This window comes from Colias eurytheme, chromosome 30 (genome assembly GCF_061535395.1).
Source record: "Colias eurytheme isolate Ceu_HAF_F1 chromosome 30, ilColEury1 Martin Lab GWU primary, whole genome shotgun sequence".
Classification (NCBI taxonomy): Eukaryota; Metazoa; Arthropoda; class Insecta; order Lepidoptera; family Pieridae; genus Colias; species Colias eurytheme.
Genome location: NC_143009.1, coordinates 2,510,978 through 2,527,353, shown reverse-complemented (window position 1 = coordinate 2,527,353; position 16,376 = coordinate 2,510,978). Strand labels below are relative to the sequence as shown.

Sequence of the window (16,376 nt, the reverse complement as noted above, 5' to 3'; positions counted from 1 at the left end):
GAAATAATTTTTCAAATCGGACCAGTAATTCCCGAGAAATTTTTCAGCTTTATAATATTAGTAATGCTAGTATTTTATATATTTTGTAGACTTGTAATGAGCGCCTGACCGGATCAACAGAGGGCGTCCTCTATCACCAACATTTGAAAAAAGATGATGTTCTATACTATTTGAGGAAAACTATTTGTCGAACTATGCCTTTGTATTTTGATCGTAAGTATTGTTATATATATGGGACTAGGACAAGAAGCTTATATCTAATACACTGGAGATTTCAGTATGAACATTAACTTGTAACAAGAAAATATGACATGGAATGACGCCTGTATGTTTTTTTATCCCTTTCACACCTAACTAGCCAAGTTAGGTGTGAAAAGGATAAAAAAGCCATGTTAGGTGTGAAAGGGATAAAAAAACATACAGGCGTCATTCCATGTCATATTTTCTTGTTACAAGTTAATATTCATACTGAAATCTCCAGTGTATTAGATATAAGCTTCTTGGATTAGGGATACAAAGGAAATAATACTAAAACAATATCTGTCTTACAGCGCGGGTTCTCTTTAATCTGTTTTTTTCGTATTTCACATAGACAATTATTAAAGTGACAGATCCCTGGTTTAAAGTTAGACTGTGTTTAATTTTTTTTTCTGGTAAGAATGTGTTTAAAAGTTCTAAGAAAAGTTGTTTTCGTTCATGCGTTAATGGCGAACAGGAAAATGACAAATGGACAAAATTTTCAAATTAATTTATATTCACCGTAGAGATTTTATCCTGTTATAATTATTTTAATATTAACTTAACTTATACATGATAAAGCCACGAATAAGCAGTAAAAATGTAATATACCTACCTACCCATAAACTCAAACGATTTTTTTACAGAAAACTTTCTTTTGTTGAAAGAATAATTTTTGGAAATCGATCAATTAGTTTTTAATTTAAACGTTTTTCTTTATAATATGTGTTGCTTTAGATTTTCAAAATTATTATAACAACTATAATAATTATTTTTACTTTTAGAGGAACTAACCATAGACGATGTACCAGCATATCGTTATAATTTATCAGAAAAAGCATTCGATCGCATCAAAAACGATACGGACTGTTATGATATGGAACCTTCTCTACCAGACGGACTGAGTGACACTTCTAAATGTTATGATGGTAAATATATGTATTTTTTATTTGCTTTCTCAACCGACTTTTTAATTAGTTTGCTTTTTCTAGATTTGTTTCCTCATAGTACAGGATCCATCGCCCATTTTTGCAAGTGATTACTATCAAGCTAATTTTCTGTGAGTAGCTTTATTTTGATGAGACGCCCAATAATTTCCTATACGAAACTCTCGATTGTGGTAGCTAACAGAGGTAACAAGGATACAATTTTTTAATTTGATGGTTCTCAAATATTTAGTACTAACTGAATTCTTTTTTTTTGTTCAATCTCAAGATAATTATCTAAATTATTCGAAAAAATATTTGTCCTACAAAATCTATGGTTTGATCAAAGAATCCCCTCTTTCCAATGTGTATCGATACGAGGTCATCATAAATGATTACTAGCCAGCTGATTTTTTTTTTTGTTTTCACTTAGTTAATATTTATATAATTCATCAGACATATTGTCCTACAAATTGCGTAATAAATATTTGAGAACCATCAAATCAAAATTTTTTATTCTTGTTACCTCTCTTAGCTACCACAATCGAGAGTTTCGTACAGGAAATTATTGGGCGTCTCATCAAAATAAAGCTACTCACAGAAAATTAGCTTGATAGTAATCACTTGCAAAAATGGGCGATGGATCCTGAACTATCAGAACTTTCAATAGAGTGAACTGATTTTGATGATTTGTTTTATTTGAAAACTGCATCACGAGTCCCATATAGATTTGTTTTATCTATAATCTATTATAATATTATAAAGCTGAAGAGTTTGTTTGTTTGTTTGAACGCGCTAATCTCGGGAACTACTGCAACTGGTCCGATTGGAAAAATTATTTCGGTGTTAGATAGCCCATTTATCGAGGAAGGCTAGGAAGGCTATATATTATCATCACGCTAAGACCAACAGGAGCGGAGCAATGCGGGCGAAACCGCCGGGAACAGCTAGTACTTAAGTAATATAAATGAAAAACATTACCCACCTGACACCTCCTGAAGCATTCGAGTAAATACATCCACAAAGATATTTTTAACCTATAATAACTTCAGAGAAACCGTAAAAATCGATATTTACTACTCAAAAGAATATACGGGTCACTTGGGTATTTTCAACACTAAAATACAATACTTGAAAAGTTATTTGTATTCTCTTTTGAATGATGACGATGACTATGGTAACGTTCACGATGACGATAGTGATCATGACGATGATAACGATGACGATAGTGACTATGACAATGATAAAAATGACTATGGTGACTATGACGATAATGATAATCCATACTAATATTATAAATGCGAAAGTAACTCTGTCTGTCTGTCTGTTACTCAATCACGCCTAAACTACTGAACCAATTTGCATGAAATTTGGTATGGAGATATTTTGATACTCGAGAAAGGACATAGGCTACCTTTTATTGCGAAATATGTACCACGGGTGAAGCCGGGGCGGACCACTATTTGATAATATAAGATAGTTAATACTTATAATGTGTAAACTACAGAAAATTCTAATATTGTTAAATTGTATTGTTATTTTTTTTTGCTGAAATAAATATTTTTTCATTTTCAATATAATTAGTGTTTAATTTAATTTATAAGTTACTAGTGGTCCGCCCCGGCTTCGCCCGTGGTACATATTTAGTATGTTATGTCCTCGTCCTGGCTCTAAACTACCTCCCTGCCAATTTTCAGCTAAATCGGTTCAGCCGTTCTTGAGTTATAAGTGGAGTAACTAACACGACTTTCTTTACATATATATAGATATTTAATTTATAGTAACTAATAACTATGTTCATAATAATAATGTTTCTCAGGTTTGCCCTTAGTAGCGTCATATCCACATTTCTACACGAGCACTAAACCAGAAGAATATGTGACCGGCCTGGAGCCAGATAGAGAGAAACATAATTCATTTGTTGTTGTTGAACCGGTATGTATTTAATTAATAAATCTATTGTTATACCTATTTAAAAGGAAGATAACGTTAGTTACACCCTTTATTTAAAAAAACCGTTTGTTATATCTAGACGGCTTAGATTAGAATTATACAAGGGATGTAACGATACATGATTTTGCCGATACGATACCGATACCGATATTTGTAATAAAATATCGGCGATACCGATACCGATACCGATATCGATGGCTTGGTAGAAAAATAAATAGTGAATTATGCATAGAAGTTACCAACATTTAACAGAGACTCTACTGTAAATCGTATTCTTTGCCAAATCAAAAAAAAAAAGAAAACCATTTATTTTAGTATTATTATTTTACAAAGTCAGTTAAACTTTAAGTTATACACATACAATCAGTACCTAATAAAAGTTTACTATTGGTAGAGTTTTTTCAGAAAACAAAGTGGCAGGCGCGGGCGACCTCCCGCATCGTTCATTGGGCGTGGTTTTTTGAATTGTTTGATATCGGTATCGGTTGTTTTATAATCGGCGATACCGATATATCAGCTTGCCGATTATATCGGCCGATATATCTGTATCGGTATCGGTATCGTTACATCCCTAAATTATACTATGAATTGGGAAACTCACAAAAAATATTGCGCAAACATCTAGTAATACTATATCTTTCACACCTGAACAAGTGAACCGATTTCGATTAAATTTGAAAAGATATAGACTACTTACTTTATCCTTTTAAGACAGGCTATTATAAAAGGTTTATGAATATTAATATTCGATTTAAGAAATTAGAATAGAGGTCATCAGTCATCATTAATCACTAAATAGTATAAAACAAAGTCGCTTTCTCTGTCCCTATGTCCCTATGTATGCTTAAATCTTTAAAACTACGCAACGGATTTTGATGCGGTTTTTTTTAATAGATAGAGTGATTCAAGAGGAAGGTTTTAGTATATAATTTATTATGTTTTAGACAAAGTGGGCGAAGCCGCGGGCGGAAAGCTAGTAACTCATAACTCATAATATTACAAATTAAAATTAAAAATCCTTTAATAATTATAATATCCCTTTCAGTTAAGTGGAACACCATTCAGGGCTGTCGCTCGAATGCAGTGTAACATGAAAGTTTCAAATTTGTCCGACTTCAATATGAAACCGTATGATCGCTTCTCAAACCTTGTTATACCTGTTGGATGGATTGAATATGTAAGTAGAAAATAGTAAAATAATTAAAATAATAAGAAAGAGTATTTTTTTCAATTAAATCGTTTGACAATTGCCGAAAATATAGTCTTACAAAAGCTTACAATCATCACACAGACGAGCATAGAACCTCCTTTTCTAAAAAAAGGTTTAAAAAAAACTGAAACTCGACTGTACCTAACTACTAGTAATATCAAATTTTCATTGTTGCTTTTGAAAATGCTTGTGATCTTATTTTACAAGAAATATATTCAGAAGGATACAATATTTGAAAAACATTATCATTTTAACAAATAGCAAAAAAATTGCAACTTTTCACAAATAAATTCCTACATAATCAAATTATTTTTTTTCAGAGTCAAGAAGGGCTACCACCAATCATAAAGAACACAATTTACTTCATGGTCGTAATCCTACCACCGTTATCAACGGTTTTTATTTGTACCACACTATTAGTAGGATTTTGTTTAATAATAAAACAAATTTATCGTGCTAAAAGAGATTTATTTAACCGTAAAATCGACAGATTGACAAATAATAAAATACTATCATTTGAAACAGAAACATTTATTAAAGTGCCTAGTTAACATTATTGAAAATAACCGTAAATAAAATAATTTTTAAATACGAACTAAATTTAATTTAGAAGTTAAAGATAGAAGGTAGCTGTCAAAAAATGCGATGTACATATTTCGCGCCAACGAATTCTTTGACAGCTACCAAACTTAAAATAATTATTATCTGTCAAAATGTGACTAAATTATTTTTGTTCGTACAAAAAAAACTAGGTATATATACAGTGAAACTTGGTTAAGTGGGACCTGGATAAGTGAGAAACCTCCATAACTGGAACTCATGCTGAGGTCCCAACACTTTGGCACGGAATTACCTCTGTTAGTGGGACGAGCTAAACCTCTATATCTGGGATTTGTTCTTCCGATTTATCATCATAGTTACCTCTATAACTGAGTCAGCGAGTAAATTTTATATGCATAAACCTCTGTAACTGAGATAACCATAGAGATAACATTGTTTGTTTCCTCATTCTTATTTTACCCACAAATTATTTTATTTAATGATCGCACCTGTATAACTGAAATAACCTGTATTCTCACCTCTAATAATGGAACCCTCTGTAAATGAGACAGATATTTATTTATACCTGTATATCTGAGACACTGGGTAAGTGGAATACCTCTATAAGTGAAACGAAATTGCAGGTCCCTTGATGTCTCACTTAACCAGGTTTCACTGTATATTGCTTTTAAAATAATGGGGATTTTTTTTAAATAAGACTGAAGAATGTTGTTCTGGGAATCTGGGATGAAATAAGGGTACTGGTTAAGTGCATTTTTTTAGTTTTTGTATTCACTGTTTTGTATAAGTAATACGTTACATAATATTATAGTTTGATTAGGTTCAATGAATTGACCAGAATTCTATAATCCATACTAATAATATTAATGCGAAAGTAACTCTGTCTGTCTATCTGTTACTCAATCACGCCTAAACTACTGAACCAATTTGCAAGAAATTTGGTATGGAGATATTTTTATACCCGAGAAAGAACATAGGCTACCTTTTATTGTGAAATATGTACCACGGGCGAAGCCGGGGCGGACCACTAGTAGTAACTAATTTATAAATTAGTTCATTTTACGCACGGCACGCTTTTCATATTCTCTGCTATGATTATAGTTTTCGTGCTCACGCTTCTAATACATAGTATAAAATAAAGTCGCTTTCTCTGTCTCTATGTCTACACTTGTAGTTATGCTTAAATCTTTAAAACTAAGCAACGGATTTTGATGTGGTTTTTTATAGATAGAGTGATTCAAAAAAGATTAAAGTGAGATGCACTAAGTATAACCGTAATAATTAAAAAAACAGTCTTGCCCTATGATTTATTATTGTACGAATGAAACTTCTTAGATTTAATACCTCAATAGCCTTATTATAAGGTGTATGTGATATTAATCATATTATAGCTGTTAGTAAAAAGGTATGATGCCCATATGTTTTGTAAAAGGGGTTTTGGTACTTTTCTATGGGCTAGGGAGTAGGGGCCGGGCGTCGTGATGACATTTCGCGGCCAGTTATGAAACTTGGATATTTTAAAAGAGCATTTTACTGCATATATAAGCGTTCATAAACATCGTTTTTATTAGGATTCTTAAATAAATAAAGGAGGAACCTCACTGGCCGCGAAAGTTCATCACGACCCCAACCTGTGACCCCAACTATACCCAAACCCCTTTTTACGTCAAGTTAATTAATATAAATAAAGTTACTTAGTAAAGATTTACATTTTAGATTGTTATGTTTTGTAATGGTTTTATATTAATTTAAGAATTAGATATATGACCTACATACTTGTACAAATTTATGACTAGTGGGCTGAAGGAAATGGTTTAAATATAATATTGAAGAGTTTTTTGTACAAGATTATAAGGATTTACCTAATATTAAATTCGCGCCATTTAAAATACGCAATTAAAATACATAAATATCTCTGATACGATCATGGTGTTTTTAAACTTATTTTTTTTATAATTCCTTCAGCGGCTTTTAGTTTATGGATTTTAAATGGCGTGAAATGAAACTAGTTTTAAGATTAATTTTAGCTGTGATTGTTCCTGATATTATTATAACGAAATTGCTCATTTTTTACTTGTAAATAAATAAATGATATTTTATATTGAATGTGTGTTTAATTTAAAAAAATGTACCTACCTACCTACCTAATAATTCTTTAAATCCTTGCTAACGATCGATTATAGGCCATAAGCCTATAATCTATATTCTATATTAATAGAAAAAAATCGATCACGAGGCGGGACTCGAACCCGCATCTTCTCACACCAATCCGGGGCGTTATTTTTCTATTATAATTATAAATTTATATTTTTAAAGTATTTGTATTCCATAAAACCAAATATATCAAATTCAACATAAAGGTCGTGTTCCATCGTTACAATATTGTAATTTATTGAAAAATGTTTCGTATTACACACTCACTCAATCCAGTCAATAGATGTCGCTATGTGTAAGAATAGTTTATACTAGAGCTAGGGCTAACAGAAAATTGTGACCGTCCAATAATAATAATCTTCTTCTTATATATAAAAATGAATCGCAAAATGTGTTGGTAAGCGCATAACTCGAGAACGGCTGAACCGATTTCGATAATTCTTTTTTTATTATATTCCTTGAAGTACGAGGATGGTTTTTATGTAGAGAAAACGTAAATATGTAGAGATTGTCTAATCTAAAAATGAACGCCCCTCCACTGTGTTTATGCTCACATTCAAAGTACGTGTATAGACGCAATACACACAAATTGGTCTGCCTCATTGGTCGTTCAGTCCTCCAGTCCCGTCCATGCCCGAACGACAGGACCAGTTGGCCAACTAGTGCATAAATGACGCGATGCACGACAGAACGGACGTGTCATTCCGTACATAGCGCGCTCTCCCCGCCATACAATGCTAGGCACCTGAACTGATCGCCCGATTAGTTGACAAATCAGTGCGCGAGTGTCATAGACTACAAGCCCGCATAGGACAAAAATATGGGTCAAATGGACCACCAGGGGACATATCTAGATCGATAGCAGAGCAAAAAATAATAAGATTCATCACTATGCCGTCACTTGTAAGCTGTCCAACTGAGTGCAGATGAGAATTGAAAAGTACAGGTAGACTCGGTAAATTTTGGTCATATATTTTTGTACGGCATTCTTAACCATCGATAGATCCATTAAAAATAATAAGAAACCGCTCAGTGCCGTACAAAAATGGTGGTCCACCAAGTCGGTGTAAATTTGGTCATTTGACCATGAACGGCATCTGTGTCATACTATTGCTATACTGCTTTTAATCCATTATTCCGCAACGCCGTACAAAAATCATGGGGACAAGGGGAAAAAATCGAGAGTTGTAATCCCCTCTCTTTCCCCACTCCAGGGGGTCATTTGACACAACACGAAATAAATTTATTATTTAAGTATTTTATGCATAGATAATATTTTTTCATGTGCCGTACATTTTCGTTGGTTCAAAGGGGAAAAATCTGAAAAAGAAAAAAATCCATATAACGAAATGTTTGCTTTATATTTTTATAATAAAATATAAATATACATTAATATTAAGAAGCTCGAGGTGGTTAATTATCACCTTGGAAAGTCGGAGTCAGGTGGAATGGACTCCGTTATATGCAATCAGTCCATGAATACAGGTAAAGTCACAAGCAAATGCTAGTAATATATACATATTCAAAATGTACAAGTAAAGCGCTTTCAAATGATACCACACACTGCATATTTATCTTAACTTTATTTTTTTACTCTGTATGTTTTGTCCGCTAGAGGGCGCCACATTAGATTTTGTGAAATCCCATATAGCCTTTAGCTAGCTGGTCGTTGGTTATCCAGTGAACAATTCAGACGCTTCTAATGATATGTCATTTGTCGAATTCTGATAAGTAGTTTAGAAGTTACGAGGGAATAGATGAACATACATACATGACCTGTAAACAACCATAACCCTCCTTTTGCTTTGCCGTAGTTGGGTAAAAATATGTTAATGCCGTACTGTATCAAATGGCCATAAAGCACTCTTAAAATTGTAGCTTTCGTCGCTTTCATCAGCCTAAAAGATGTGGTCTGCACAAAAATGTACGGCATCGTTTTTTCCTAATTTATCTATGTTAATACTACTGAAAACAACGGATAAAGTGTAGAAAACTATTATATTTCATTAATCTACGATGTTTAAACTTTAACAAAATTTCTGGTTTTGCATTTCTCTATAACTTTTTTTAGAACGGTTTCTTTTGAACGGCAATACTACTTATACAACAATTGAATTTTACAATATCATGTTAAAAAAAAAGTTCCCGTACAGGGTCAAATGACCTTACAGCTCTTTATATCAAGAATTAGATGAAATTAAGATGATTATTGGTATACATTTATAAGAACAATTATTTTTTGACGGCATTGCTTTTAATAGTACTTTTGAGTGCTAGATAATGTTTTGGAACCGAAGCCGTACTTAGTCAAATGACCCCCTGGAGTGGGGAAAGAGAGGGGATTGCATCTCTCGATTTTTCCCCTTGTCCCCATGATTTTTGTACGGCGTTGCGGAATAATGGATTAAAAGCAGTATAGCAATAGTATGACCATGTATGACACAGATGCCGTACATGGTCAAATGACCAAATTTACCCCCGGTAACTCTCGGAAATTAAATAAAAATTCCGACTTGGTGGACCACCATTTTTGTACGGCACTGAGCGGTTTCTTATTATTTTTAATGGATCTATCGATGGTTAAGAATGCCGTACAAAAATATATGACCAAAATTTACCGAGTCTACCTGTACTTTTCAATTCTCATCTGCACTCAGTTGGACAGCTTACAAGTGACGGCATAGTGATGAATCTTATTATTTTTTGCTCTGCTATCGATCTAGATATTATGTCCCCTGGTGGTTCATTTGACCCATATTTTTGTCCTATGCGGGCTTGTAGTCTATCAAAGTTTGCAGTAGAATCGACGCGCGCACACATATAAAGTGGTTCAATAATTATTTGTCCTCACACATTGAAACAATTAAGTTTAGTGGAGGGGCGTTCATTTTTAGATTAGACAATCTATACCACGGGCGAAGCCGGGGCGGACCGCTAGTATGTAATAAAATAATTTTTCGACTATTAACTGAGATGTAATCTCTCCTATCTTTCAAATTAGATCAAACTGAATACGGAGTACAAATCAAATTTAAAATCGGTGCAATAGTTTTGGACTCCATCGCCGACAAAGTGTCACGTACTTTTTATTTATAAAGAAGAAGGTAAAAAAGATATACGGGATTTTAAATGGATAGAAAATAAAACAAAAATTTGTCTAATACGTTTATTGTTAAATATATAACTAATACAATATTATTTAGATATTACAGGCAATAATATTTTTCCAGTATCAAATTTTCGAACAAAAAATAGAATAGAATACATTTTTATAGAAATTATGGCATGATACAAATAACAAAATGTTCAAATACAGGAATGTAACTATATTATAATTCTTATTGCCATTATTACGATAAAATAAAGATATAGTTTCACGTAAAAATATAATTTAACCAACAGCGGCCAATAATAACTGCGCCAAATCTTCTCTAGGTGACCTGGCCACTAATTTCATTGTAACCCCAGAGCTGCTAGACGCTATCCTGGCTCTTACCAAAACTGGAGCACCACCTCTGAAAATACCCCCACCACGAATTTCCTTAACAGCATCTCCGCTTATAGCATTCTTGGGCAGTCCCAAATGCTCACAAACTGCTTTAGCAGCATCATTAATATCATTTTGTGGTAAAACAAAGGTATCTGTTGCTTCGGGAGCTCTTTCTGCGCGTTCCCAGGCTTGTTCCCAGTCATCTGTACCGGCTTTCGCACGGAGTTGGTCTGAACAACCCATATCGAACTCTTCCAATGGGTAAGAATCAGCATAACCCTCTCCGGGGTCCGGTACACCGGTATTTGGATCGCAATCGCGAACAACGAACTCTAAAGTAGCACCAAATGTTCCAAGACTGTCAAAGTACGCGGAAGGATACTCCAATACTACGAAAACACTATCTGGTTTGTCGTAGACGAGTCTCTGGCAAGGTATGACAGTTTTCAAGTCATAATCCTGTGGAGGTTCCAAACGGACATGCACTTGCTCCAGAATCTGATCATTCAGTGTGTTAATGCACTCAAATTGCAGAACCACGTGGCGTGCGTAAATATGCTTCAATAAACGCACTCTGTATTCAGTTTCGGCTTCTGTTAACTCAATATGCGGCACCGTTTTAAATAGCGGTCCAAGCCGCTCAATGCCAGGTATCTTTGCCAATTGCTCAGAATAAATCTCTTCAATCGAAACTTGTACCGGCTTACGAACTTCGACTTCCACGATATCTTCCTTTGCAACTTTCTCGTCTTCCGTCGGTATTGCCATGATATCGAATTCTTCTTCAGGACGTGCTTCAATGTGGTCACGTAGAGCGCGCTCTAACATTACTGGATTCGGTTTTTGAACGTTCACAATATAATCGTTTATCAATTGGGCATCACCAGTTTCCAATATAGCGTTGTAGAAAATAGCTCTATCGCGGACTTCGTCTTCGTCATCTAATTCGCATCTTGATAGCAATACCTTTATATTTGGCAAGAGTTCTGGTCTTTGCGCTCCAAATTGAGCCACAGCAGATACAGCTGCAGCTCTAACTGGCCCAGATTCCAGAATGACTCTATTATAAATGAATCGTATGTAGCGAGACGGTTGACGCGATTTTGGTCCTTCACGTCCTAGCAAATGCAAGATGCGAACAGCTAGAGTCGTGTGCTCACAATCTTCGATAAATTCGCACAGATGAGCCAACCCAGTTTCCTTTGCATCTGGGTTTTCTTCTACCAGAGCAATTATAGCATCAGCGATTGCCGCTTTATACTCCAGCCCACCTTCATCTCTCAACATACCAGCCAAAAACAAGGCCAACGACTGATGTTTACGCGGAAATTTCGTGCAGAGACGCCGTATAGCTTTAACAACGACAATTTTGAATTCATCCGAAATTTCCGACACAAACGACGATATTTGTTTCATCAGTCTGTCTATGGAGCTCTCTGCACCGGTGGCTAAGAGTGTAGTCACAGCCAATGTGGCTACAGAGCGATTGGGGTCGGAAATTAGATTTTCCAAGTCAACAGCACATGCGGCGACTGCAGTAGGATGTTTTGCTGTCAATCTTGCTAAAGTCCGAGCTCCGGCCAAACGTAGAGACGCTTTTGAAGATCCACAGAACAATTGCAAGACAGAAACTGCTGGTGCAAGATCTCTGGCTGTTTTTCGCAAGTTCACAATCGCGTGGGCCGCTTCATATATGACCATTTCGGATTTATGGCGTAAGCAGCATTCGATAAACTCGATGTAGGGTTGGGAAGCCTCTGAATCGTCTTCTTCCACTAGTTGTGCAGCCAAACGGATAAGTAGGCATAACGCATATGGGGATTTTATGGGTGACTTTGCTAGACGCGTCACGAGTTTTACGGTAGATAGTTTGTCGTTCTTTCGTGTGGCTGCGACGAGGCCGAGCGCGTGGTAGGAGACCATGGCATTGTCGGAGTTGATTCCTTCCTGTAATGAAAATAAAATAAATGAATTACTTTCTGGGATATTTTATTACATCTATTCTCAAATGGAATATTATTTATACTATACAAATTAAATAACACAGTTATCAAGTTTGTATTATTAAAATTATTTTAACAAACAATTCATTTTTGCCACTATTGCTGTTTTTTATACCTGTTGTTTTAGATAGTTGATTGTTTTAAATTGTAACTTTAACCGCACTAGCAGTACTGCACATATTAACCTACAGACAACCACAGGCAAGAAAGTAAATTCTACAGTGTATGTGTTATTCCATAAGCGACATTACTTCTTAGTATCATCAAAACCCATAAAAACATACATCCATACATTCATAAAAAAAATTGTTTATAATATATGTAAGATTGGTATCATATTATGCCGCGATGTTAATATTAGATAGGAAATAGCTTCTTCTCATAAATTTTACTAGTTATGTTCCAATTAGATCTCTTTTAGTTATCACATCGGGTTGACTTTAGAAACGTGCGGCACGAATTTCGGCGCGATTTTAATTTTTATCGATCGATAATGATGCCCCGAAACATACATTAGCGGCTTTTCGTGCGGAAACGTGTAATTACAGAGAAATCTTTTTTTTAATTTTTGAGATTATGTTCAAAATTGTTTGAGTTACATTGACAAAACTACAAGAATTGTGTTTGAAAGAGATAACAAATGTCTTAATGTACATATTAAAAACCATAGTTCATTCAAAAGCATGTTGCTGAGGGGACAACAATTCATACGGGTTATTGGCGAGCATAGCATATGATTGTTTGGGGCAATATGGGTATGTTCATAAAAAAGTTAATCACTCAGACCCAGACAACCCATTTGTTGCCTCTGACCCATTTGAGTCCCAGTGGCATGTTGTAAAAAGATTTTTTAAAAAAGATAACTATAACCACCCAGCAAACTTCGGTGATAATATTATAGAATATGTGGAGACGATGGGTGGAAATAAATAAAATGGATCCATTCATTGCCATTGTAAATTGTATCAAACATGTATACAAGATTTGAAAAATAATTATTTAAAAAAAATGTTTTTATTGTATGTAAGTATATTGCACACAAATTGTTAATCACAGAACCGAATCTGTCCGATTCCACGTGGTACTTGTCTGTCATACACTAGAGTGTATTTAAAAAGTCGGAGGCGCGGAGGAGCGTGGCGCCCGCGTGTGCTGAGGAGCAGGCAGAGTCAAGCGAGCCGGAGTGGCTAAGGCTGGTCGCCAAAGGCGACCAAAAAGCCGAAGCTACGAAGGCGAGTGAAGACTCCTGCCTGCAACGAGGTACACGGGGGCAAGTGCCACGTTCTGCAGCGCCGGAGCAGTCAAGAAAGCCCATAATCTTCGTTATATTTCTAACTACATCACTACATAGTATAAAACAAAGTCACTTTCTCTATCCCTATGTCCCTTTGTATGCTTAAATCTTTCAAACTACGCAACGGATTTTGATGCGGTTTTTTTTAATAAATAGAGTGATTCAAGAGGAAGGTTTTAGTATATAATTTATTAGGTTTAAGTCAAAGCGGGCGAAGCCGCGGGCGGTAAGTTAGTATAAATATAATCTCAAAAATAATTAAAAAAAAAATAGAAGGGGGGGTTTCCTCACCCCCCCACTTTATAGGGGGTCTCCTCTTACCTCCCCTCCCCCCCCTTAATTCGTGCCGCAAATTTCTAAAGAAATACCATAACATCTATTTCCTATAGATTATAAAAGTAACTTTTAACAAAGAATAGATATTAAGAAAACAAAGTATCTGTGTTTTATTATAACATCTACCTCCATGATCATACAAAACATTGTTCACGCAGAATCATTTTGATAATAATTACAATTCTTATTAAATACTGTAAATAGCTATAAAACTATTTACCTGAGCTTCATTAGCCCATCGTTTAACCAGGTCTGGAGCAGTAGACGACAAATGCAACGCAGAAACCAGCGCTGCAGAGCTGACAGCTGGGTTCTTGTCAACTATTGCCTGCTTCATGTATCTTTCAATCGCTTGCAACATTGTACTGTCTGTAATACTACATAACGCTCTGATCGCTGCAGCGCGGTACAAATCCTCCTTCCCAGTCATGTCCTTCGTCAATGATGAAGTCACGATGATGACATCCTGAGCCAACTTACTCAATTCTTTGATACACAAATACACCATCCTACGTAACATCACATCTTTGGACTGAAACAGCTTTGTGGTCGCGAAGAACGCATCTGTAGCCTCTTGGGTTGTTAACTTCTCCCCTTGATTCAGTAAATACAAGATCTTCGACAAAATATGAGAACATTTTCTCGGGTTAACGGGCGTCTCGTTGAAGTATCTAGCTTCCTGTAAAACGATTGTTTTATCGAGATTCTGGTAAGGATTTCCACCTGTATCCTCCTCCTCCTTCTTGTCACGCTTAAAAGAGCTCATTTTGAGCTTTTTCTTTGATTTTAACACGAAATTATTTGGTGCCGACGAATACAGCTTAATACACGTCACTTCTGTCAGAATTGGTGCTGCTAGACTTTATTTGAAATTCCCTCAAAATAGCTATTTATTTCGCCACGATTCATTCGAGCAATATGTTATTTTGCGTTAATAAGTATAATGTTTTATTCTTTTTGTTCTTTGAATAATATAAATAAATCTAATCTGTATTCACAAAAATTCTGTATAGACAATTTCAGAATATAAGTAATATGAGTAAGTATTGTATTGATACGAAATAGTATTAATTTGTAATAATTTCTCCCTAAATATGGTAAAATCCAAAAAAGTTGGCAATTTTGTATTGCTATGTTGTAAATTGCAGTGTCAAAGAATTACAGATAACATAATCAGACAAACACAGACAAACTAAACATTAGCAGACTGAAATTTATGGAAATATACAAATGAAATAATTTATGTACTAGCTATGCCGTGTAGTTTCATCCGTGAACGAAGCGGTCTGCAAAACTTAGGGCAAAAGCGAGTATTTCAAGACTCGAGATGGTCATAAGCCAATATAATATTATGTACTATATTATGGTAGTTACTAAGCGAAACGCTTATTTTTATGTATTTCCAATTGTGATACATTGAACTCTTGATTGAACTACATCACTGCCATGTATCAACAAAATCTGTGAACAAAATTATTCATTCCGTGTTTTTCAAAATACAAGTCATTAGAAAACTGGGGGTAGGTGTACCAAAACTAATTTTCATTGTAGTTTTGCTACCTTTTTTATTACTATTTCTCGAAATCCATCGTGTAAATAAGACGTGTACCTAGACCATGAATTAATTATATTAGGTACTTACCATCATTTGCATTTTATTGTACCTTTTTGTGTCATTATTTTGTGCAAAATATGAAGCAGGCAGTAATCTGACAATCTATATGTTAAATATTCCATTTACTTATATATTTGGTAAGTTACGAATTCTGTTATAATTCTATTGAATGCAAAAAGGAAAATAAAACCACAAATATATATAAATATTTACACTTTATTTATGTTTTCCGATTGTTTTCACAATCACTCGGCTAGTGTTGCAATATGTAAAAACGAAACAAAACAAAACCATAATCTTTACCAAAACAATTTTTAAACATTGCAACACTGCCAAATATAAAGATATTTACATCAGTCGATAAAAATAATATTCGTGAAAGACATGGCTTTAAAAATTAAGACTTAAAAATAATTTTTCAATACATAAGTATTCTCCTATATAATGACTATTTCAAAATTTTACAGTTACCTTGTGTTGCATATTTTACATATCAAGGTTTTAGAATTTATTAGAAAAAAAAATTATTTTGTGCATAGTTCACACAGGTGCATTGATTTATTAGAAAAACCTAGGAACAAAATACTAAATTATTTG

At 34.5% G+C, this 16,376-nt stretch overlaps 2 protein-coding genes across 2 annotated transcripts in view; one reads left to right on the top strand and one right to left on the bottom strand.

Annotated features, from left to right (window-relative positions):
• Positions 1-5,025, top strand: part of LOC149895727 (lysosome membrane protein 2-like) — a 40,817-nt gene extending 35,792 nt beyond the window's left edge. The window contains exons 8-12 of the mRNA XM_090118640.1: positions 90-213; positions 1,023-1,166; positions 2,983-3,098; positions 4,162-4,293; positions 4,647-5,025. Coding sequence (XP_089974766.1) covers positions 90-213; positions 1,023-1,166; positions 2,983-3,098; positions 4,162-4,293; positions 4,647-4,877 — 747 coding nt within the window. The 3' untranslated portion in view covers positions 4,878-5,025. The remainder of the gene's footprint in view (positions 1-89; positions 214-1,022; positions 1,167-2,982; positions 3,099-4,161; positions 4,294-4,646) is intronic.
• A 5,168-nt stretch (positions 5,026-10,193) lies between these two features.
• On the bottom strand, positions 10,194-15,019 carry gammaCOP (coat protein (coatomer) gamma). The gene is made up of 2 exons (XM_090118511.1): positions 14,385-15,019; positions 10,194-12,478 (listed from the first exon to the last, which is right to left on the bottom strand). Exons 1-2 carry the CDS (start codon positions 14,928-14,930, stop codon positions 10,433-10,435), a joined length of 2,592 nt encoding a protein of 863 aa, XP_089974637.1. The 5' UTR covers positions 14,931-15,019; the 3' UTR covers positions 10,194-10,432.
• Between the last annotated feature and the right edge of the window lie 1,357 nt (positions 15,020-16,376).